This window comes from Coffea eugenioides, chromosome 10 (assembly GCF_003713205.1).
Source record: "Coffea eugenioides isolate CCC68of chromosome 10, Ceug_1.0, whole genome shotgun sequence".
NCBI classification, from domain to species: Eukaryota; Viridiplantae; Streptophyta; class Magnoliopsida; order Gentianales; family Rubiaceae; genus Coffea; species Coffea eugenioides.
In genome coordinates, this window is record NC_040044.1 from 11,571,810 (window position 1) to 11,597,711 (window position 25,902).

Sequence of the window (25,902 nt, forward strand, 5' to 3'; positions counted from 1 at the left end):
TTATAAGTAGCAGTTTTTGGATTCAAACCTCCTGCTTACAATATAAATAAATAGAAAGCCATATCATTAGAATCTATTGGAAGTACTCGATATCAGTTGGAGGAAGTTCAAAAGAAAAAAATTATTATATCTAGAATTACATGGATTTCACGAATAGCTTCATGACCTTTTCAAACTTTTTACCATCAAAGTAAAATTTCAACCATTGAAAGTTCGACCATTTTCCAGTAAAGGACTAGCCATGGAGAAATGATCGGATTGGCTAGGGCATAACATTGAGGGGGGGGGGGGGATTCAACAAAAAGAAAAAGAAAAAAATTTAAAAAAAATGCGTTCAGCTAGATACATGCATGTACCTAGTTGTTGAGGAAGGATTCATCTTGCTGACTTAATTAAGTATGAGAAGTCACTAATTAACCAACCTGCAGACCTAGTTGTCAGGCACTCTAATTTTCTTCAAACCATCAGCCAAATCCCTCAAACCATCAGCCAAAGAGTTAGTGTAAGAAATACTAGATCTCATCCATAATTACCATGGGAGCTCCATTCCTCATAACCATTGCCGCAATGGCACTACTTTCATCCCTTGCTGTCGCTTCTGATCCTAGCCCCTCGCAGGATTTTTGTGTTGCAATCAATGATCCCAATACTGCTGGTAATTCCTTACAACTATCAAAACATGTAGCTGATAGACGAATTTTTCCAAATGTCAAGGGTCAATGGTAGTAATAAAATGACTTGGAATATTCCTAGAGTTGAATCTAGAGGTAGGAGTTAATTTTTCTATTTTAATTACTATGAAAAATAATAAATTAAAATTAAAAATGTTTTTAACTACTAATTAAGAAATTAAATAGATAATCAAACCAAACAGCGTAGTGGTAAGAAAATAATTGGCAAAACTCGAGGTTCAGATTTTTTATCCAGAGTTAGAATTACAATCCAGTTAATTTCTGGACATACCAAGTGTAGACACCAAAATTTTATTATCTTCTTTATTCCATTTTTATTTTTATTTTATTGCTTTTTCTTTTTTTCTAAGAAAATCATTTTTTACTTTATTTGATTATTTGCTTGGCTTTGTAGGAAAAAAGCAGAAAACAAAACAAAACAAAATGAAAAATATCATTTTTTTCAAAAAAAATATATATTTTTCTGCCCCACGCATGCGTGTGCTGTATCACCTTCTTCATTCGTACCAGAAATAGGCAGTGTTTTGAAAATTGGACTAGACCGGCCAGTTCGACCGGTTGAATCGCAGACCGGCCATGTCACCCGGTTGAACCGCGAACCGGCCATGGCACCGGTCCGATTCTATGTTAAAGTTGACTTTGTTAGAAAACCGGTCAAACTCGTGAAAACCGTTGAACCGGATTGAACCGGTTTTCAAGTTCCCCCCCCCCTTTTTTCTGTTTTGCAAAATGCAACTATCAAGATTCGAGCGCAAGACCTTTGTAATAGAAAATCAATGTAGTAACCATTGCACCGTCACATCTTATTAGCTTTTTTTTATAACTTATTTATATAAAACAAACACCCATATTTCTTTTTTCCATTTTTTTTACAAAATCTCATCTTCTCATGACTCTTTCTTTTTAATCTTCAACTCTCTCTCTCTCTCTTCTCTTTTCTTTTGTCACTCCCTTTTTAATCAAATCTCTTTAGTTTTAATTTATTGATGTTTTCTTCCATCTTTTAATTTTGTTTTTGTCCATTAAATTGAAAAAAGTTAAAAAAGAATTATTTTTCTTTAACCCAAATTATTTAATGCCACAACCACTCACTTTTATCTCATTTTTTGTTTCTTATCAAGTTTGCATTTCTATTTTCAATTCTCTTGACTTCCTTCAAACTCCAAACTTCCTTTTTTAAATTGCAATCTCTAAATCTCAAAAACGTAAATTAAAATTTAAGTTCACAATGTCTAAATTCTCATAGAGGTGAATTTTGTATAATTTCAAAATATTGTGATATTTTTGGGTTGGATTTAAGATTTTTTTAGTAGATATAATTGAAATTGAGATGAAATTTATTTGTTTCAACTAAAAATTTAAAAAATTTATTTTTGAAAATCCAAGCTATTAAAAAATAGTAAACTTTTCATCATATAAAGTTTTAAATTAGTCCAGTGCATGTCTTAGTTCGTGCATACATATATTTATATAAATTATTTTTAAAAAAATTTATTGAACCGGGATCTAACCGGTCCGACCGGTTGAATTTCGACCCTTTCACTTCATCGGTTCAATTGACGGTCTGGGTTTTAAAACATTGGAAACAGGTACAAAGGAGAGTTGGAATTTGGAGGCATCAAATTTGCATTTTTTTTCCTTTACTTTTTTCCCAAGTCTGGCCAGTACAAAGGCCACCTCACCCTACAAGATTTATCAAGAAAATTCTGGAAGAAAAGCCATCAAATGGCCCAAAATAACCAGCAAAAAACCAACTCTCATCCTCACCATTGAGGTGAGGTGATAAAGGATCGAATAAGCTTGGTGAAGAGTGTTCGTGCTTCATGGCTCATGAGTCGAGACGTGCAAGTGGGCTCGTGATCAAATTGAGTAGAAGGCATGTTTCTTGGCTCGCATTCATCAAGACATTTCCCGAATTGCTCCTTTGTAGGCAAGCACTCGATTTGAGGACAAATCGTCTTTAAGAGGGAGGGAATGATGAGAAAATAAGATCCAATGATTCAAGTTCAGGGAAATTCATTTTACAAGTCTTCACATTCCAATAATGGTTATCGGGCTCAAGAATCATTGAAGATCCAAACCTGTGTCATGCTTATTTCTTGTTATCATTTATTTAATTGAGTTTCCAGCAATGTTAGTTGTTAATTAGAGTTAATTTAAGAGTTAAGTAAGTTGTTTGAATTAGGAAATAAAGGCTAAGGTCATGTTGACCGTAGTTAAGCCAATTGATTTAGTTAGTTTCCTATTCTAGTCTAGTTATAGTTTTAGGAAAGTAGTTAATTGTTTCCAAGTTGGTTTAGGTCTTTGAGTCTTGTAAAAGGCTATAAATAAGCCTCAAATGTCAACATTTTTTATAGTCAAGTCAGATGATGAATAAAATTTGAGAGTTTTCTCTTTCTTATTCCTTGAGAACAGTCCTTGATATAAAGTGAATCGTGTCTCCTTTGTTCAAGTTTTGGTTTATCAATTCAAGACCACGTTCAATTGTGGCGCCATTCTACCAACACATCTTGGTTCGCTATCTTGTTGAGTTGTGGGTCGCGATTAGATTCAAGGTTCGTAATTTTGTGGGTTAGAGGGGTCAAGGTTGTTCCATTTTTGTATCCATAACCTGGTCTAGATAGATTCTTCTGCTGCCTGTGCAATTCATTTCTTCGAGAAGGGGAGCTTGGAGAATCAAGTTCGCATCATGAGGGTTTTGTGGTTCTCATTTCATTTAAATAGTAAAAGACATAGCTTTAGGGCAAGAAGGAGGTAAGAAGAGTCAGCTGCACAAAAAACTGAGGTGGGAGAAAAGAGAAAGAAAGAGAGAAAGAGAAAGAAAACAAAGGGTTTTGCAGAAAATTTTCAAAAATAACAAGCTGGCCGACCCGTGATCTTAGAGCTCGATTTTCTCTTTCGATACAACTCCGTTGGGGGAGATCTTGATTTCTGGGTAATCTAGCATCTTAGTAGAAGTTTCATTTAGAAAAATTTCGAAAAAAATGCTGCAACCCCTTCGAATTGAGGCTTGAACTTGCTACAGTCACAATTCTTGAACATTCTTCGACGAAAGTTGCTGTACGTCCATTGTTTCAGCTCTTGGATCCGTTCTCCTTGAGGTTTACCGCGCTTATTCAACTCCACAAAGCATTAGAGGTACCCTGGTTCATTCCTTTTATTTCGTACATGCTTAGATCTGTACTAAATTGGTTGAAAAATTGCTACACATCGTTTGGTTTCTTTACTCTGCTATTTTCTCTTTCTTGTTGCAGCCCATTTGTTTAATCTTCCGTTGAATCCTGTATTTCGGTGATGAGATCTTGTGTTAATGTTTGAGGTTGCATAGCCTTATGTGTCTAGGTCCGAAATTTGGAAATTATTTTGGTACGGTTTTTGGGCTTGATAAGCTTCCAAAATTGCATAAAGCTTCGAGGAGCTTGCATGGAAGAATTAGAAAATTGCAATTTTGCCCCCTAACTTTTGCATAATTACACTAAGGCCCAAATGTTGTGAAAAGTGAATCAAGTCTTCCCTTTTCAAGCCTTGATCTTCTTTTGTATATTTTATGTATGCTTTGAGTGATTTATTTCTAGATTTAGGATATAATTAAGGTTTAAATAATTTTGTTGGATAAAAATTACCAAGTTAAATGTTTTCTTCTTTTTTCTTTTGGGGATTTAGGAAAACAATTTAAGAAATGGGCTACGGTTATTTGTTGGGATTTGGTAAATGGATTTGCTTTTATTTTCTTTGGGTTATGACATGGACTTTGAAACTAAAACCCAAAGTTTTTGGTTGGCCCTGTTTTAGTAAAATAAATGGACTAGCCCATCCTTTTCTTTGGGTTTTCTTTTGGGCCAAGGAAGTTACGGCCCAGAAAAAGAAACAAGATCTCCCAAAGGCCTTCTGGCCTTGAGAAATCAGAAAACAAAATTTGCAATTATGCCCCTAATCATTTAAGTAATTGCACCATAGCCCTAAAAACCTTTGATTTCTTTCAATTAGATCCTTAATTTAATTGCATTTTGGTTCCTAAAATTTATCTTTTATTCAATTTTTCCCCTAATTTTTCAATAATTATAACCCCAAAAACTTTTTAATATTTTGCAATCAGGTTCCTGATGGTTTTGATCTCTTAAGTATGATTGTTTGACTCATTTCATTATTAATCATGCTTCATTTAAATACGTTTAATTAGTTAATTTTAGAGATTTTATAATTATTTGTATTTTTTGTAATAATAAAAGTGAATTTGCTATAAGTTTGTATTTTCTTTTAAATTGTTAATTAAATTTGGCCTTGACCATTTTGTTGATTTTAGAGTATAAATAAGACAAGTTCTACCTCATTTAACCACTATTTCAAAAGAGGTGCCTTCTATTATTATTTTAAGTTCTTTTATGTGCTCCTATGTGATTGCATGTTTGAAGTGTTTTTTCTTTTATTTATTCATTTTATTCATTTAAAGTTTTAGTTTGTTTTATATAATTTTTTATAATTATTTAAGAGGCATTTAAATGTTAAATTATAATAGATAGGTGTCCAAGAAATGTATTTAGTTTGGCAATATAATAGATATGTTTTATTTTTGTCAAAAAGTTAATTAGTTAGATAAATGTAATAGATAGATTTATTATTTCCAAAAATTCCTCTTCTAGATTGTAGTTAAGGTCCCCAATGTAATAGATAGTTTTTATTTGCTTGCATGCTTGTGTGCTTATGTGTTTATTCTTTCTTTAGGGTTTTGCATTTAGATATCATGTCTATATGTTATGTGCTATATGTGTTTTATGTGTTTATTTGTTTTAATTATACTTTACATGTTTTATTTATTTATAACAAATGCATAACGTTACTGCACTAGTCCAATGCTAGTTGTGACCTTTCTCCCCGATTTTTCACTTGTCCAATGCCAGTGAGGACTTGTAGAAATGGACTAGTCCAATACTAGATCATTTAGACCGTTTTCACATTAGGTTCATACTTTGTGCGACACTTATTGCATTTCATGCATTTTTCTATTTTTAGGTTATTTTCATTTGCATGATATTTTTCCTACTATTATTCCCTTACCTTCTATATGTTTAGACCATATCATTTAGAATTACATTTCATTTTAAGAAATTAGAAATAGGTTAGTCCATTTGTTTGACTAGATTAGAAGAGTCACCCATCAAATATGAAAATGAACGAGTATGGTTTCTTAACTTTAGCACGCTCTTATCCCCTCTAAAAGAAAGAAAATTGAATCACGAATTTTAGCATCTAGTACCCATTATGTTGCATTCCCCTTTTCTAAGTCATATATATTTATCTATATATTATAATTTCTTTTTTTAGTCTCATATTTTACATTTTTCGTGACCTCTTTAAAAAATCATTCTTGGGCATCATAATTAATGTGAGTTGCACCAATTATACTTTGAAGAGACATTCCATCCCTCTCGATACACCTTAAATCTAGGTATGCATCCATATAAAAACACCCAAATGTGATAAATTTATATGTTAGATTAGGAAAATTTTCGACTAAATCTCGCAACTAACCTTGATTAGGTTGAAAGGGTGTTTTAGATCAAATCTTTGTCTTCCCTTTCTTCAAATGTGACTCCTGAACTATTTTCGCTTATTTTCAAAGATTTGAAGTCGTCTAAAAGGATTTTTTATTTAAAATATATTTTGGGTGATTTGATACACCTAAACTCAATACCAAGTGGCGACTCCTATTTTTCTTTAAAAACCCTTTTTAGACTAACGCGCATGTGAATTTTTCTTCTTCATTTTCATACTAGAAACCAGTACATGTGAGTTGGAAATTTGGGGTGCTTTTTTTCTCATTCTTTTTCCCCAGGCATATTAGTACAAGAAGCCACATCATCTCTACAAGAATGATCAAGAAATCTTTGGAAACAAGATCATCAAATGGCTCAAAATAAACCAACAAAACCCACCTCATTCTCACCATTGAGAAGAGGGTTTTGGACAACTTAATGTCGGGTTTCTGGAGAAGGAGGAGAAAAGGTCAGCAAAAGGAAAACAACAAAAAGAGAGGAAAAGAGAGAAAAGCAGGGAGAGAGAAAGAAAAGGAGCAGAAAATTTTGGCTGAAAAATTCTAGAATAGGGTTGATGGTTCAGCCTTCTTCTCGGCCGAGATTTGACTTCGAATATAGTCTTTAGGGCAATTTTTTCATTTCTGCACCATCTACGTTTAAAAGGGAGAAACTTTCATCTAGGAAACTTCCCAAAAAAAGGCCTCTAGGTCTCTCTAATTTCAACTCAAAATCACCAGCTCGCCAGCACTTAAACATCCTGCAGTACAAGTTTGGTTGCTTGGTTCTAGCGTTTGGATGCACTTTTCTTGAATTTCTACACGTCTATTTGACTCCATAAAGCAACAAAGGTACTTTCAAATATAGCTACACACAGAATCCCCATCTTCACACGGTCCCGCAGCAGAACCTTGAGAAATCGTGAAAACATGAGTTTCTATCCGGAGCCATCAGAAAGATTTGCAATGATTCTCTCTCGTCAAACGCTTCAAATTTCGGGGCCCAATTAAATAAGATACTGAACAGATTCAATGAGTTAAGTGCAGAAATAGTGGCGCAAAGATGTATGATCGATTAACTGGTCTCAAACAATGCTGGCTGTGTCCAAAATGACCATGTACCTGTTGACGATAATCAACACGAATTAGAAAATCAACCACCTCACATGTCACACATCCAAATCATCTTTGTCCCACCTTTTACAAGTCCACCTGGGGGTGCTTTTACATACCCTATTCCTTGTTTACCACACACATATTCGAACAGTATCTTAGCCAACCCCACTAGCAATCAAATTTTTCAAAGGTATCCACAAATCAACCTGAATATCCCATCTAACCCATAAAGGCCCCATCATCCTGCCACAGAGCCATTGATATTGGATACCGCATTTTCAAGGGAAAGTAAAAATAGATGAACCCTCTGCTCCGATTGACAAGAATCTACTGAAGAGGCTAGACCGATTTGATGAATTTATGAAAAAAAAAGTCAAGGATTAAACAAGCATGGAGGTTCGGACTATGATGAGTTGTGTCTCTTTCCGGATATGCAATTGCCTTTGGGTTTCAAAGCTCCTAAATTTAATAAGTACAATGGAATTGAAAATTCTAAAACGTATCTTAAAATGTTTGCTAACAAACTTGGCAAACCTATGGATGACGAAAATTTGCTGGTGCGATTGTTCCCTGAAAGTTTGGAGGGCAACACTCTGGATTGGTATTCTAATTTGAAGCCTAAAGAGATGAAAACTTGGTTAGATTTGTCTATAGCTTTCGTGAGGTAATACGAATACAACTGTGAACTTGCACCGACAAGAACAACACTTAAAGAAACCAAAAGAAAACCATTAGAAGATCATAAGACATGCTAAACATTGGAGGAAATTGGCTGCTAAAGTGGAACCCCCAATGACTGAAGAGGAAATTGTCCACAGCTTTATTAAGGCACATGATCCACCGTATTTTGAAAAAAAATTTCACATGACTGGTAGTTCATTCGCAACTACCGTCAACGAACTCAAAGAATTCAATGAGTTTGTTAAGACGGAAAAAATTGTTAATGTGTCGGCTTTGAAAGTACAGTTGGAGGCCCTGCAGAATCAAAATAATCTTGGAAAGAAACCTCAGTTCAAGAAAAAGGAAGGAGAAACTACTTTTGTGTGGGATCAAAGCCCGTCTTTTAGACCAAGATTTCAAAATCACTCTACATACTCACCTCTTTACTAGTCAAATCCCCGACTTGTTTACCACACCACTATCAACCCCTCTCGTCCCCGACCAAACTACACAAGTACACCCACATCACCTTTTCAGACTTCTCAACCAAACTTACAAGTTCGACCCCGAGCCCTTTATAATCCAAGACCTATTCTACCAAGTAACCAAACATATAACCATAACCAAACCAATGAAACCCAAAATCAAAATCAATATCGAATCTTTATCAATTTGGACCGACCTATCGACCAATTATATGAGCAATTCAAGGCTGCTGGCAAGATTGGCATTGTGCCTCCTAAAACCTATCCTAGAGGTGTTCTCACACAAGTACACCCACATCACCTTTTCAGACTTCTCAACCAAACTTACAAGTTCGACCCCGAGCCCTTTATAATCCAAGACCTATTCTACCAAGTAACCAAACATATAACCATAACCAAACCAATGAAACCCAAAATCAAAATCAATATCGAATCTTTATCAATTTGGACCGACCTATCGACCAATTATATGAGCAATTCAAGGCTGCTGGCAAGATTGGCATTGTGCATCCTAAAACCTATCCTAGAGGTGTTCTCATTGATTATGATCCCCAAACCATTTGCGCCTATTATTCTGGGAGTTCTGGTCACTCTACTGCCAATTGCTGAGCATTGAAACACAAAATTCAAAACTTGATTGATGTTGGAGATATAGTTTTAAGAAGGAGAGGTGAGCAAGGGTCGAATGTTCGTAAGAATCCTCTTTCGGAACATAAGAACATTGTGGGGGCTATCACCACCGATAAGGAGTTTGAAGAGCCTGCCCAATGTATTGTGAATGAGACTGAGATAGTTGGGATAATTGAGAAGCCATTTATACTAGAAAAAGGACTCTCTGAAATTAGCAGGGATTCTTTCATCTTGGACTTGTCACCCTTTGAATGTGAATAGTCAGTACCTGTGGTACTTCAATTTTTCGAGTAGTCGCTCGTTCACAACTTACAAGAAGTATCATGGGATTATAGTGAACTTGCCCTAGTGGTTGGGAATATAGAGATGCCAAAGGAGGAGGTAACTACCGTTACCAAATTTGGAAAGATTGTGGGTGATTCTGAAGTTTTTGTCCAACCAAATGCGAGGGAGAATGCTCTATCGTTGAAGTCATCTGTGACTGAAAAGGAGGCACTGAATTTTCTCAAGTTATTAAAGATGAGTGAGTACAAGGTTATGGAACAGTTGGACAAAATGCCTGTCTAAGTCTATATTCTGGACTTGCTTTTAACTTTTGAGTTACATAGGAAAGCACTGGTTAGAGTTTTGAGTGACCAAAGAATATTTCAATTGATAAGTTCACTCACATTGTAGAGAATGTTTTGACCTCCAATCATATAACATTTTTTTTGATAAGGATTTGACTCCGGAGGAGATCGAACACAATAAGCCGTTATATATCTCAGTATGGTGCAATGAAAATTTATTGCCCAGAGTTTGATAGATAATAGATCTGCTTTGAACATCTACTCGTGGAATACTCTTACGAAGTTTGGACTTCATGATGCTAGACTTTGCCCATCAGCAACTGTAGTAAGAGGATTTGATGGTGCAAAGAGAGAGTCGATGGGTGAAGTGCACCTGGTGTTAGAGATAGGACCTGCTCAATTTCAAATTACCTGCTAACTCATGGATTTTCCAAGTGTCTACAATGTCCTACTTGGGCAACCCTAGATCCACCTCTCTAATTCTGTGCCATTTTCTTTGCATCAAATGCTAAAATTATTGTAAATAATTAGTTAATTAACGTATTCACCGAAGATGATTGCGCCATTATTATCAACTCTAGTTTGAGTAGAGAAGTAGTAAAAAGGTCTCAATTCTCCTCACCATGTGACCAATATCGTATTAGTCGAATGGTTGTACAAAGAAAAGACAAATGCACCTGAAACTAACATCATGATAGCCAAGGAGATAATCCAAGGAGGGTATGAAATAGGTAAAGCTCTTGGACGAAATTTGCAAGGTATCTTGGAGCCAATATAGCTTTTGAAAAAGAAAGACACATTTGGATTGGGATTTCAGCCAATCGCTAAGGACAAAAGGGAGATGCAACCACACAAAAAAGTGAAAAAGGAAGGAAAACAGATTGTCATGAGTATCCTGCCATTGCACTATACATTTCCTCGTCCATCAAGGATAATTCTCTCTAAATTAGATGAGAAGAACCTGTTTCAAGAGGTTGAGGTAAGTCTGTCTCAACTATTCGTTGGAGCCATTTGCGAGGATGAACCATTAGAAGATATGGAGTTCCCAAATATCCCTGAAGGAGCTATGTAAAATTGGACAATTGACTATCTTCTCTTTCGAAAGGAATTTTGATGGTCGAAAACAAAACCGTTCGACCCTTCGGATATCACCATTCTAAAATTCAATGATTGCAAACTCGATATCTCTCACGAAATTGAAATTATGGAGTCCGAAATTCAAAATGAGAGTGATAGCGAGGAGCAACTTGAGTCAATTTCAAAGATTCTCAACAATATGAAGAGAAATTCAAATCGAACTTAGAAGAGACAAAAAATCATTAACATTGGCACTAAGACGAAGGCTAAAGAAATCAAAATCAGTGTGCACTTAAATAAGGAGCAAAGAAAAGAAATAATTGAATTCTTAACCATGTTCTAAGATATATTTGCATGGTCGTATGATGATATGTCCTAAATTTCTACAGATATAATGGTTCACAGACTGTCCACTGATCCAAATTTTCTACCAGTAAAGTAAAAATTATGCAAATTTAATCCAGATATAAGTCTCGAAATCAAGGAGTAGATCGAGAAGTAGTTCAATGCCAAAATTATCATCGTGTCTCATAATCCCATTTGATTTTCAAATTCCATACCTGTTTCGAAGATGAGTGGAGAAGTGTAAGTGTGTGTCGATTATAGAGATTTCAACAAAGCTGGTCCGAGGGACGATTTTTCGCTACCAAACTCACATTCTTCTGGACAACACTGCTAGACACAAAATCAAATCTTTTGGTGACTGTTTTGCCAGGTATCATCATATTTTGATAGCAGAAAAGGATAGAGAGGAAATCGCTTTCATCACTTCGTAGGGAATGTTCTGCTATCTGGTAATGCCTTCCAGGTTGAAGAATGCCGGAACAATCTATCGACGGATCATGACCACCTTATTCCATGATATGATTCACAAGGATATGAAGGTTTATATGGATGATATTATCATTAAATTCAAGAAATCTGAAGATCATTTGGTAGATTTAAAAAAATTATTTGAAACGTGAAGAAAGTATAATTTAATGTTGAACCCTGTAAAATGCGCTTTTGGAGCTCTCGCTGGTAAGTTGTTAGGGTTTATTATCAGTAAAAAGAGAATAGAGATTGATCCTACAAAGATCAAAACAATTCGAGAGATGCCCATACCAAAAATTCAGAAAAATGTTAAAAGTTTCTTAGAAAACATTAATTTTATTGGTAGGTTTATTACTCAATTGACATATACATGTGAGTTTTTATTCAAATTATTAAAATAGAATGCACTGATGAACTGGAATGAAGAATATCAGCAGGTTTTTGGTAAAATTAAAGATTACTTATTACACCCTTCGGGCTTAGTGCCACCCAAGTCGGGTTGACCTCTGAATATGTATATGTCCGTGCTAGATGAGGTTGTAGGATGTGTTTTGGGACAACATGATGATTCGAGAAAGAAAGAACAAACCATCTATTATCTTAGTAAGAAGTTCACCGTATATGAGGCCAATTATTCCTTTCTTAAGAGGAGTTGTGCTTTAGTTTAGGCAGCTCAGAAGTTGAGATACTACTTATCTCATTTTTGGTTTCGACTCTTTGAAATATTTGTTGGGAAAGTCGATGCCGACAGGACATATGACAAAGTGGCAGATGATCATTTCTGAATTCGATATCATTTTCACTACACAAAAAGCAATTAAGGGGTAAGCCATAGTGGATCATTTGATCGAGAATCCGAGGAAAGATGATTATCAGCCATTACATACCTATTTTCTTGATGAGGAGATTTTTTTTGTTGACGCACCAAAAAACATGAATGAACAATATTCTGGATAGAGACTGTTCTTTGATGGTACTTCAAACTCTTTTGAGGTTGGAATCGAAGCCGTTCTAGTATCATCCGAGGCAAAGTACGATCCTGCTGCGCTAAGTTACAATTTTATTGCACCAACAACATGGTTGAGTACAAAGCTTGCATTTTTGGATTGAAAATGGCATTAGAAATGGAGATAAAAGACTTGATAGTATTCAGTGATTCCGATTTACTTGTGCATCAAACACATAAGCAGTGGGTAAGTCAAGAATCAAAGATCATGTCGATCATTATAGTCTACTCAGTTTGGCTAACAAGTTCAGAAATTTAACGTTCAGGCATATTTCTCGCACTCGCAATGTTTTCGTTGATATTTTATTCATCTTACCTTCCATGATTCGACATCCGGATGAGTTAGTAATTGAACCTATACATTCAATTTTAGAAAAAAAAATCGGCATATTGTTTGGTTGTAAAAAAATTTTCTGATGATCATCCTTGGTATAGCAATATCAAAGAATTTATAAAGACAGGATCTTACCCTCCGGGTGCTGACTCAGTTGTCAAAAGTTTCTTGCGCAGAATGTCATCAAATTTTTTCTTAAGTAGGGAGGTATTATATAAGAAGACATCGGATTTGGGTCTTTTGAGGTGCGTTGATAGAAAGAAAACTGATTATATGATGAAAGAGGTGCACAGCAGTATATGCGGGCCACACATAAATGGATATTTATTGGCTAAAAAGGTCATGAAGACAGGATATTTCTGACTTACTATGGAGCATGACTGTGTAGATTTTGTTAAAAAATGCACAAAATATCAAATGCATGCCGATGTTATATGTGCCCCTCCTACAGAACTACATAGTATGACTGCCTTTAGCCATGCTCAATATGAGGAATTGACGTAATTGGAGCTATTGATTCTCCTGTCTCGAATGGGCATCGATTCATCCTGGTGGTGATTGATTGTTTTACCAAATGAGTCGAAACAATATCTTACAAGCATGTAACCAAAAAAGTAGGAGTCGGATACGCTAATCACTGACAATACAAGAAATCTCAATAATAACATGATAGATAGATTTTGTGAACAATTTAAAATCAAACATTGAAATTCAGCTATCTACAAGTTTCAGATGAATGGAGCTGTGGAGGTCGTAAACAAAAATTTGAAGAAGATTATTCTCAAGATGATAGAAAAACAGTGAGATTGGCATGAAAAGTTACCTTATGCATTAATGGCTTATCGGACTGCAATTAGAAATTCTATTGGGGCAATGTCTTACTGTCTCATGTATGAAATGAAAACAGTATAACCCGCAGAGGTTGAGATCCCATCCTTACTCATTTTAATGGAAACTCAGTTGGAGGAAGTTGAATAAATTAAACAGAGACATGAGCAACTATCTCTAATTGATGAAAAGCGGTTAAATGCTATTTGTCATGGACAATGGTATCAAAGGTGAATTGCTCATGCTTACTACAAGAAAGTCAAATCTCGCCTATTCAAAAAAAGAGATAGGGTCTTGAAGCAAATTCTTCCTATTCAAGTTGAGGGCAAAGAAAAATTTGTCCCAAATTGACAAGAACATTTCCTTGTTAAGAAGGTATTACCCGGAGGAGCGCTCATTCTTACGAAAATAGACGGACAAGTTTTTTCTCAGCTAATCAATTCAAATATGTGTAAAAAGTTCTTCATCTGATTATGTAAGTTTTCTTTTTGAAATACTACATAGGGTGGACTAAAAGGCGGGCCTTCTTCTTTTCCCTCTAAATATTTTACCCTTGGTTTTCTCCTTTGAGCCTCCAGAATGATCTATTCTTTCATTTGATAGTCCCTTAAGGATCGCAAACTCCACACTGGGGCAAATTTTATTTTTTGTTTGGTCAAAAACAAAAGAGTACACAAAAACAAAGGAAAGAGAGGAAAAAATCCATTGAAAATTCAAGCTGGAGCAATTTTCAATTTTAATAACCCTATACTGGAGCAAATTTTGTAGGATAGGGTCCTAAAATTTTTAAAACCCCTTAAAAGATCGGCTTTCGAGTCTTAACACTTCTTAACATCCCACTTGACCTCATTACAAAAGTTAAAAAGTTTTCAACTTCTACTTCTTACAATATTCCTAATAGAAAATTGCATAATCAAATGACAGATGATATAAATATATCTTCAATAATTTTTGTAGGGAAAGGATTGTCTCACTAATACCATCAATTTTGAAACATATTTTTGAACTGACAAAGGCTATCATTAAAGGTTGTTCATTAGGTGAAAATCTGAAAGCACGTTTTTTTTAAAAAAAAAAGAGAAAGCAAAAGAAGAAAAGAAAGAAAATAATAAAAAATAAAATAAATGAAAAAGCAAATGATGGAAAAAGAAAGAAAAGAAAGAAAATAAATAAATGGGCAGGGACGACCTTAATGAAAACCTGAAAGGGCACTAAGGTAAGGTTTTGAAGCACAAAGAGAGCAGTGAATGGAACAGAGGGTCGATTGTTGAATAACTGATGACTATATTCATTTGGGTTTCTCTTCATATTAAGGCTCTTTTGCCAACATTGAATTTTAGAAAAGTGATATCAGAAAAAGTCAAATGTGGTATTTCTCTCATCATAGATTGGCCGCTCAAATTTATATCTGAATCTCTAAGTCGTTTTTCATAGACTTAATAAAAAACGTTAAAAATTATTTCTTTTTTCTATTTTTGTGTCGTTGCATCAAATAATCTTGTTTAAAACCTTTTATACTTTTTAGTGAATTTTGCTAAAAGACAATCCCTGTAATTTATCGTAATAGGTGTATAGACATATATGTCTCATGATATAGGCATGATTGGTTAAGTACAGACACTAACAGATCAGGAACAGATTGCACAATATTTTCAAATCGAACATTTTTTTTGACATTTAAAAAGCTCATGTTTATATGGTTCTCAAAACTCGAGAAATTACATGGTGGTGGCGTTATATTTCACCGCAATTACTTTTGTTTTCTTTTGCAAGATTGGATTACGCATGCCTTCTTAGAGGGAAAGAAAGAACAACACTTATTTAGTTGAGTTTGATCTATACTGGGGTAAAATTTTCATAAATGTGATACCTGATTCTGCAAGTGAGTTCAATAGTTGCTTAGAAAAATAGCGAAAATCGCTTCACACCTTTTCTTTTTAATTGGAATGCATTTTCATTTCTCCATTTATTTTGTTGGATTTGAATTTTATCCCACTAACCATTTATTTTGTTGGATTTGAATTTTATCCCACCAATCGTTTATTTGTTAGGTTTGAATTTTATTCTACCAACCATTTATTTTATTGGATTTGGATTTTATCCCACCAACTGTTTATTTTGTTGGGTTTGAATTTTATCCTATCAATTATTTATTTTGTTAGGTTTAAATTTTATTTCACCAACTATTTATTTATTGGATTTGAATTTTATCCCACCAATCGTTTATTTTGTTGAATTTGAATTTTATTTCACTAACAATTTATTTGTTGGGTTTGAATTTTATCCTATCAATCATTTTTTTGTTGGATTTGGATTTTATCTCACCAACCGTTTATTTTGTCGGGATTGGGTATTATCCCACAAACTGTTAATTTTGTTGGATTTGACTTTTATCCCACAAATTATTTAGTTTTTGGGTTTAGATTTTATCCCACCAACCGCTTATTTTGTTAGATTTGGGTTTTATTCTACTAAGAATCTATTTATTGGATTTGAATTTTATCCCACCAACCGTTTATTTTGTTGGGTTTGGATTTTATCCCACCAATTATTTATTTATTGGGTTTAAATTTTATCCTACCAATCATTTATTTTGTTGATTTTGAATTTTATCCCACCAATCATTTATTTGTTAGATTTAAGTTTTATCTCACCAACCATTTATTTTGTTGGGATTGAATTTTATCCTATCAACCGTTTATTTTGTTGAATTTGAATGTTAGGTTTGGATTTTATCCAACTAACCATTTATTTATTGGATTTAAATTTTATCCTACAAACCGTTTATTTGTTGGGTTTGATTTTGTTGGATTTGAATTTTATCCAACCAATTGTTTATTTGTTGGATTTGGATTTTATCCTACAAATCGTTTATTTATTGAGTTTTGATTTGAATTTTATTCCACCAACTGCTTATTTTGTTGAATTTGGGTTTTATCCCACTAACTATTTATTTTGTTGGATTTGGATTTTATCCCACCAACCGTTTATTTGTGGGGTTTGAATTTTATCTCACCAACCGTTTATTTTGTTGAATTTGGATTTTATCCCACCAATAGTTTATATGGTTGAATTTGAATTTTATCCCACAAATCATTTATTTATTGGAGTTGGATTTTATCTCATAAACTGTTTATTTGTTAGGTTTGAGTTTCATTCTACCAACCATTTATTTTGTTGGATTTGAATTTTATTCCACAAACTATTTATTTTGTTGCATTTGGATTTTATCCCACCAACCGTTTATTTTGTTGGGATTGAATTTTATCTCGCCAACCATTTGTTTTGTTGGATTTGGATTTTATCCTGCCAACCGTTTATTTTTTTGGGTTTGGGTTTTATCCCATCAACCGGTTATTTGTTGGTTTTAAGTTTTATCCCACCAATTGTTTATTTTGTTGGGTTCAGATTTTATCCCAACAACCTATCATTTGATGGGCTTGAATTCTCCAATCCGTTAGATTTTACTAATTGTCTAAGGATGGGTTGTATCCCACCGATTAATCTAGTTTCAAAAATAATTTTTCGCTAGTTATTTGAGACTAAGTTAGATCCCGCCAATCGATTTAAATGCTTACTAATTTCAATGTTGTTTAAAATTCACTTTATTTGTTTTGATTCAATTGCAATTGAAGCAAACAAATAAATAATTTGGTGTCTACATTTTTATCTTGAGATTCTTCGAAATTCAGACAAAGAGGGGCAAGTTGTAAATACCAAAATTTTTGTATCTACTTTATTCTATTTTTATTTTATTTTTAATTTTATTGCTATTTCTTTTTTTTTCTAAGAAAATCATTTTTACTTTATTTGATTATTTGTTTCGGATTTGTAGGGAAAAAGCAGAAAATAAAACAAAATGAAAAATGTCATTTTTCAAAAAAAAAAAAATCTGCCCCATAGCACGCGTACATCACCTTCTTCATTCGTACTAGAAACAGGTACAAATGAGAGCTAGAATTTGGAGGCATCAAATTTGCATTTTTTTTTCCTTTGCTTTTTCCCCAAGTCTGGCTAGTACAAAAGGCCATCTCACCCTGCAAGATTTATCAAAAAAATTTTGGAAGAAAAGCCATCAAATGGCTCAAAATAGCCAACAAAAAATCATCTCTCATCCTCACTATGGAGGTGAGGGTTTTGTTGTTCTCATTTCAATTAAATAGTAAAGACGCAGCTTTAGGGCAAGAAGGAGGTAAGAAAAGTCAGCTGCACCAAAATCTGTGGTGGGAGAAAAGAGAAAGGAAAAAAAAAGGGTTTTGCAGAAATTTTTCGAAAAAAAGGTTGGCCGACCCGTGGTCTTAGAGCTTGATTTTCTCTTTTGATACAGCTCCTTTGGGGGAGATCTTAATTTCTGGGTAATGTAGGATCTTAGTAGAAGAAGTTTCATTTAGAAAAATTTCAAAAAAAATGTTGCAACCCCTTCGAATTGAGGCTTGAACTTGCTGCAGTCACAATTCTTGAACATTCTTCAACAAAAGTTGCTTTCCATTGTTTCAACTCTTGGATCCATTCTCCTTGAGGTTTACTGTGCTTATTCGACTCCACAAAGTATTAGAGGTATCCTAGTTCATTCCTTTTCTTTCGTACATGCTTAGATCCGTACCAAATTGGTTGAAAAGTTGCTGCACATCGTTTGGTTTCTTTTCTCTGCTATTTTCTCTTTCTTGTTGCAGTCCATTTGTTTAATCTTCCGTTGAATCCTATGTTTCGGAGATGAGATCTTGTGTTAATGTTTGAGGTTGCATAACCTTATGTATTTAGGTCCAAAATTTGGAAATTATTTTGGTATGATTTTGGGCTTGATAAGCTTCTAGAATTGAGAAAGCTTCGAGGAGCTTGCATGGAAGAATTCAGAAATTGCAATTTTGCCCCCTGACTTTTGTATAATTACACTAAGGCCCAAAAGTTTGTGAAAATGAATCAAGTCTTCCCTTTTCAAGCCTTGATCTTCTTTTGTATATTTTATGTATGCTTTGAGTGATTTATTTTTGAATTGAGGATATAATTAAAGATTAAATAATTTTGTTGGATATAAATTACCTAGTTAAATATGTTCTCTTTTTTTCTTTTGGGGATTTAGGAAAATAATTTAAGAATTGGGCTAAGGTTATTTGTTGGGTTTTGGTAAATGGATTTGCTTTTATTTTCTTTCAGTTATGACATGGACTTTAAACTAAATCCCAACATTTTTAGATGGCCCTGTTTTAGTAAAATAAAAGGACTAGCCCATCCTTTTCTTCGAGTTTTTCTTTGGGCCAATGAAGTTTCGGCCTAGAAAAAGAAACAAGATGGCCCAAAGGCCTTCCGCATTTGAGAAATCAGAAAATCAAATTTGCAATTAAACCCCTGATCTTTTAAATAACCTCATCATGGCCCAAAAAAATTTTGATTTCTTTCAATTAGGTCCTTAATTTAATTACATTTTGGTCTCTAAATTTTATCTTTTATTTAATTTTTGACCCCTATTTTTTCAATAAAAACTTTTCAATTTTTTACAATTGGGTCCCTGATGGTTTTGATCTCTTCAGTATGATTGTTTAACTTATTTCATTGTTAATCATGCTTCATTTAAATGCATTTAATTAGTAAATTTTAGGGATTTTATATTTCTTTATAATAATAAAGTGAATTCGCTATAAGTTTGCATTTTCTTTTAAATTATTAATTAAATTGGTGCCTTGACCATTTTGTTGATTTTGGAGTATAAATAGGCCAAGTTCTACATCATTTAACCACTATTTCAAGAGAGGTACCTTTTATTATTAATTTAAATTCTTTTATGTGCTCCTATGTGATTTTATGTGTGATTGTATGTTTTAAGTGCTTTTTTTATTTATTCATTTAAAGTTCTAGTTTATTTTATTTAATTTTTTATGATTATTTGGGATGCACTTAAATGCCAAATTGTAATAGATAGGTGCCCAAGAAATGTATTTAGTTAAGTCATGTAATAGATAGAATTTATTTTTGCCAAAAATGTAATGGATAGGTTTATTATTTCCAAAAATTTCCCTTTTAGATTGTAATTTTGCCCCCAATGTAATAGATAGTTTGCATTTGCTTGCATGTTTGTGTGCTTGTGTACTTATGTGTTTATTCACTTTCTTTAGGATTTTGCATCTAAATATCATGCCTATGTGTTGTGTGCTATGTATGTTTTATGTGTTTATTTGCTTTAATTATGCTTTACATGTTTTATTTATTTATAATAAATGCATGATGTCACCAAACTAGTCCAATGCTAGTTGTAGCCTTTCTCCCGATTTCTCACTGGTCCAACGCTAGTGGGAACTTATAAAAATGAACTAGTCCAATACTAGACCCTTTAGACCATTTTTGCGTTAGGTTCATATCTTGTGTAACATTTATTGCATTTTATGCATTTTTCCTATTTCTAGATTATTTTCATTTGCATGATATTTTTCCTACTATTATTCCCTTACCCTCTATATGTTTGGACCATATCATTTAGAATTGTATTTTATTTTAGGAAATTAGAAATAGATTAGTCTATTTCCTTGACTAGAATAGGAGAGTCACCCTTCAAATATGGGAAATGAACGAATATGATTTCTTAGTTTTAGCACGCTTTTATCGCCTCTCTAAAAAGTAAAATTGAGTCACGAATTTTAGCATCGTGTACCCATTATGTTGCATTCCCCTCTTCAAGGTCATGTATATTTATCTATATATTATAATTTCTTTTTTTTAGTCTCATATTTCGCATTTTTTGTGACCTCTTCAAAGAATCATTCTTGGACATCTCAATTAGTGTGATTTATACCAATTAAACTTTGAAAAGACATTCCATCCCTCTCGATACCCCCTAAATCTATGTTTGCATCCATATAGAAACACATAAATGTGATAAGTTTATAAGTTAAATTAGGAAAAATTTTGACTAAATCTCGCAACTAACCTTGGTTAGGTTGAAAGGGTGTCTTACATCAAATCTTTGCCTTCCTTTTTTTCAAATGTGATTCCCGAACTCTTTTATCTTATTTTCAAAGATTTGGAGTTTTAAAAGGGTTTTTTTTATTTCTTTTCATTTTCAAACATTATGGATGACTTGGTACACCTAAACTTAATACCAAGTAGCGACTCCTATTTTCCTTAAAAACCCTTTTTAGACTAAAATTTTGGGATCAAACCGGCGCACTTTATATGTCCCATTTTAGGCCCTATTTCTTTATTTTTTAAAATAAAATCCAAAATTCATTTTTAAACATCCCTTTCTCTTTTATTTTTTTTCAAAAATAGGGCACGACACCAAGAGCATATCACCCAAAAGTATTTTAAATTATCTCTCGATATGTATAAATTGTGCCTAATTCAATCTCATGTATTTTTCAAAATCATATATATATTTAATTAAACCCTTTAAAATCTTAGATAATTTAATTATATCATACAAACCTTAACCTATTCTCATGATTAGATTAAATATATCTATTTATCTAGTGCATGGTTATATATCCCTTTTCAATTCAATATAAATTCTAAGAGCATATCTATGATGGCTGGACACAAACATGTAATTAAATCAAAATAGATAAACCAAGGTAAAGGTATATAATTTAAGTTGGATAAATAATCAAAACTCCTTCACAAAATCCTAACCCTAGATATAGATTAGTTCATAACAATAGAAAGAGTAAACAAGAATTCAATATTGAAAAATACAAAACTTAGAATAAGGAGCATGTAGAACTTCCCAACTTATGAAACTCTCATGTACGTTAATCTCCCACTTTGATTCTTGAATCTCAAAAATAAAATCCTAGAACTAATATTTGAACTTGTATTTTCTCACCTAAAAACATCTTAAGTACTCCTATTTATAGTTTTCTAAAGTTTCTGTTGAATCTCAAAAGGAATAAGTTTCTTAAAGTTGAAGAATATGAATCTTGTGTAGTTTCTCGAGGAAGTCTGGCGCCAAGACTAGCCACAAGTCTGGTGCCATGTGTGGGGCTGAACATGGTGCGTAGTTGTTTCCATTGCCTTTTTCCATACAAAATCTCTAAGGTGGCGTTTGGTAAGAGGGTTTTGGAATGAAGAATTGGTATAAACCCCATCATTGTTGTTTCGATTATTACTATCGAAATCGAGATTTTAGAATCATATCTAAAAATTTAGAATTCCTCAATTCCCTAATAACTTGGAGGGTTTTGAACAAAACCCAAATCTGATTCCCATTTAGAAATGGGACCCGTCCCGCCACCCATTAAAAAAATTAATATATAATTATATACATATCTATATATAATTTCCTAGTGTTGATATAATTATATATATAATTATGTATATAATATATATTATAATTATATATTTTATTATACTATTAGTATAATTATATAATATATGTATAATTATTATATAGTCATATATTATATAAATATATTATTTAATTATTTAATTAAATGTAATTATATTTATATAATATATAATATATAATTATAAATATTATATAATAATATATTTATATTATTTATATATATATATATTTATAAATGTCTATTATATGTGCATATAATTATAATATATACGTGTAAATAATAATAATATATTATATAAGTATATTTATTTTTATTATTATAAATATAATAATATATAATAAAAATTATATTTAATATATAATATACTTTATAATTATATAATATTAATATCATTAATATTTATATATTTATACTCCCTCTGTCCCAAAAAGTGTGTCGCGTTTCGGGAATTGGAATTATTATCAACAGTGCAAGACTGGTAAATGATTTGCGTTTAAGTTCCGGCAATGCCCTGCTTGACTTCCAATACAGTCATACGTCGGTGAATGATAAAAGAGGCACAAGTTGTGATAAAACATGTGGGACCCAAAAAATTTAAATGTCTCCACACTACGTTAGAGGAAAGTGTCATGCACGCTTGCTATATGCATTTAACGTGAGAGTCACGAACTATTGAATGCAGTGTTGGTACTTGGTAAGTGAGCGGAAATGTATTACATTGGGCCCACTAAAAGATAAGAAAAGGCTGTCACATTGAAGGGTATGGAGCGGAAATGTGTGAAAGTTTTCATTGCCAATTTTAGCAAGTGACAATTATTTTGGGACAGATAAAAAAGGAAAGTATGACACTATCAATGGGACGGAGGGAGTATATTTATATATTTATATTATAATATATACATATATATTATATATTATAATTATATATTTTATTATAATATTAGTATATTATATAAATATTTATTGTAATTATTTAGTTAAATATAATTATATTTATATAATATATATTGTAAATTTATTAATATTATATAATAATATATTTATAATACATATGTATATTTATAAATGTATATTATATGTGCATATAATTATAATATATACATGTATATAATATTAATAAATTATATAATTATAATTACATTTATTATTTTAAATATAAAAATATATAATAATTATATTTAATATATAATATACATTATATGTATATAAAATTTTAGTATAATTAATATTTATATATATTATATAATTATAATTATATATTTATATTATAACATTTGTATAATTATATATAATATTTAATTTAATTAGTTACAAACTTATAATAATGATATTATTAGTTATATGTATTATATAATGTATATTAATTTATGTAATATAATTAATATTATCAATTATACTAATAATTATACATGTTTACTAATAGAAATTATTAATAGTTATACTAAATTTACTAATACATTTATACTAATATATTTAATTAGTGAAAATTTCTTATATTCAATTTACAAAGAGCCAACGAACACAACATAAACTATAGTAATGATATACATTTCTGGCACTGAACCAAGCAAATGTATTGGAATGATTGATTTCATTCCAAATCCAGGATGAATGATTCTGAATCCAAATCCGATTCCAAAATGCGAACCAAATGACACCTAAGTTTGGTCTCAAGTCTCGCCTCCACTTTTGGTTCAAGTTCCACGTGCAATTTCCAAGCCAAGTTGCATCAAATCAACACGTTTTTCTCCTCGACCTCACTTTTTCCTACAAAAACCACATCTATCCAAGTTAGACGAGTCCTCGTCCAATTAAAGCATGAAAAGGCACAATTAACCAACAATTGGTACATGTAACATTGCTAAAATCCACTCCCAATCAGTAGCAAAATATTTTTCTTTTTCTAAGCACAATTTTCGTGTCCTATCATGTTTGCCTTGACATATAAGTTCTCTTTTTTTTTTTAACACAGTATTTGTGAATGGAAAGATTTGTAAGCACCCAAAGGTTGTGAACGCCGACGATTTCTTCTTTCAGGGACTGAACAAACTTGGAAATGCAGCAAATCAACAAGGTTGTAATGTTACTTCTGCGAATGCCAACAATCTAGCTGGGCTCAACACTTTGGGAGTTTCCCTAGCTCGTCTCGATTTCTTTCCTTATGGCCTAAACCCACCCCATACTCATCCTCGTGCAACCGAGGTCCTATTCGTGTTAGAGGGCACTCTTCATGTTGGTTTTGTCACTTCAAATCCTCCAAATAACATGAAAAATCAACTCTTTACGAAAACGTTGAATCTAGGAGAAAGTTCTCAGTCATCTCCTCTCTCTACCCTCAACCTTCTCTCTACGCTTCTTCCTCCATAGGAGGGAGATCTTGGCCTTAAACTAAAGTCTTCATTCCTTTTCCTTTGTCCTCCCTTCATATTTCTTTGTTCTTACTTTTATTTAACAAAGTCTCTCTTAAGGTATCTTGGTGAGAGTTTTCTTCTTTCCCAAACTATCCTGATGAGAGTTTTGTTTAGTTTTTATTATTTTATTTTCTCAGATTTAAGAATTTCTTCAAATCTATATGTTAGATTCAAAATTTTTTAGTCTTCTCGTCAGATCTCAACATTAGCTTTGAACTTGAACCGATTGGATAGTAAATCTGAGGGAATAGACATGCATAGATATCTATGAAGCAGTTCATTCAATTGGTCAGATTTGATGATTTGTGATTCACAGTGTAATTTTTTATATTCTGTAACCCTATTAAATCTTATGATTTTTCATATCAAATATATCTATGATATGTTCAATATATTTTCTGCCGTTAGTGTAGATTACTTTGTCAAGCAAATCGTGCTGGATGATTTCTAGTTAGATGATTAATAATATTGACTTATGTTTTGTCAAAGAAAAAAAAAAGAAGGTCTGATTCACTTCCAATTTAATGTTGGGAAGATGAATGTTGTTGCATTTGTTGGTTTCAGCAGCCAGAATCCACGAGTCAATACTATTGCAAATGCAGTCTTTGGATCAAATCCTCCCATTTCTCCGGATGTTATCACTAAGGTGTTGCTGCTTGACAATAAAGTCATTGACTTACTTGAGGCATAGTTTTCTTGAGACAACTCGAAAGGATCCATGGATTTGTTCTAAATCTACTAGCATTGCTGTTGTACTATGTATGCATGGGGCATTGCAAAGATTAGTGGGACAATTTCAGAAACCTCCCTTGAGGTTTCCAGGGGGCTGCTCTCAAGTTTCAAAAATTACATCTACTTCCCTTGCTTTTAAGACTTATGTAACAATATAGGCCCAATAGTTTGTATTTTTTCACAAATATCTTGAAATACTCTTCTTCTAGAGAACAAGGCTAAACAAAACAAGTTTTTAACTCACTAAAGTAAATGGAGTCCAGTGATTCCAACTCACCTCAAAATCCATTCCTCACTAATCTTGCCTAATGCGGCCTGCTGCCACCACTACCAATACTAAACCAAGAAATGCCCCCATGTCCCCGAAAACATAATTCATCATTGCTCAAGCACACTTAGATATAGAGACAAAATTCTACTTTCATAGTAAAACCATAATTAATAGGTGGAAATAAAAGAGAGAACCAATGAATTTTTTAAGGGTTAATTACATTTACCTCCCCTGTGGTTAGTCCAAACTACCAATCAATCTCTGTGGTCTCAAAAAATAACAGATACCTCCTTCAAATTTATTACTGTTTTAACAAAAGCCACCCTATCGTCTAAAACGGTTAGGAATTCTACTAGTACCAACCAAAAATTAAAGTGAAAGTCCAAACATGTCCTTCAAGGCCCATGTGCCATTATTTTTTGTTCTTTTATTCCAAAAATAGCCTTTTTCATCCGAATAAAGATTAAATAAT

At 32.7% G+C, this 25,902-nt stretch overlaps 1 protein-coding gene across 1 annotated transcript; it reads left to right on the forward strand.

Annotated features, from left to right (window-relative positions):
- Positions 1–534: 534 nt before the first annotated feature.
- Positions 535–25,118, forward strand: LOC113750432 (putative germin-like protein 2-1). The gene is made up of 4 exons (XM_027294405.1): positions 535–655; positions 23,989–24,324; positions 24,411–24,429; positions 24,917–25,118. The coding sequence occupies exons 1-4, from the start codon at positions 535–537 to the stop codon at positions 25,116–25,118; spliced, it is 678 nt and encodes a 225-aa protein (XP_027150206.1).
- The last annotated feature ends 784 nt before the right edge of the window (positions 25,119–25,902 follow it).

Excerpts from the sequence above, each read along its gene's own strand:
- LOC113750432 (XM_027294405.1), top strand. The coding sequence starts at position 535 with ATGGGAGCTCCATTCCTCATAACCATTGCCGCAATGGCACTACTTTCA. Across the intron at positions 656-23,988 it reads CAATGATCCCAATACTGCTG|TATTTGTGAATGGAAAGATT; the intron begins GTAATTCCTTAC and ends TTTTTAACACAG.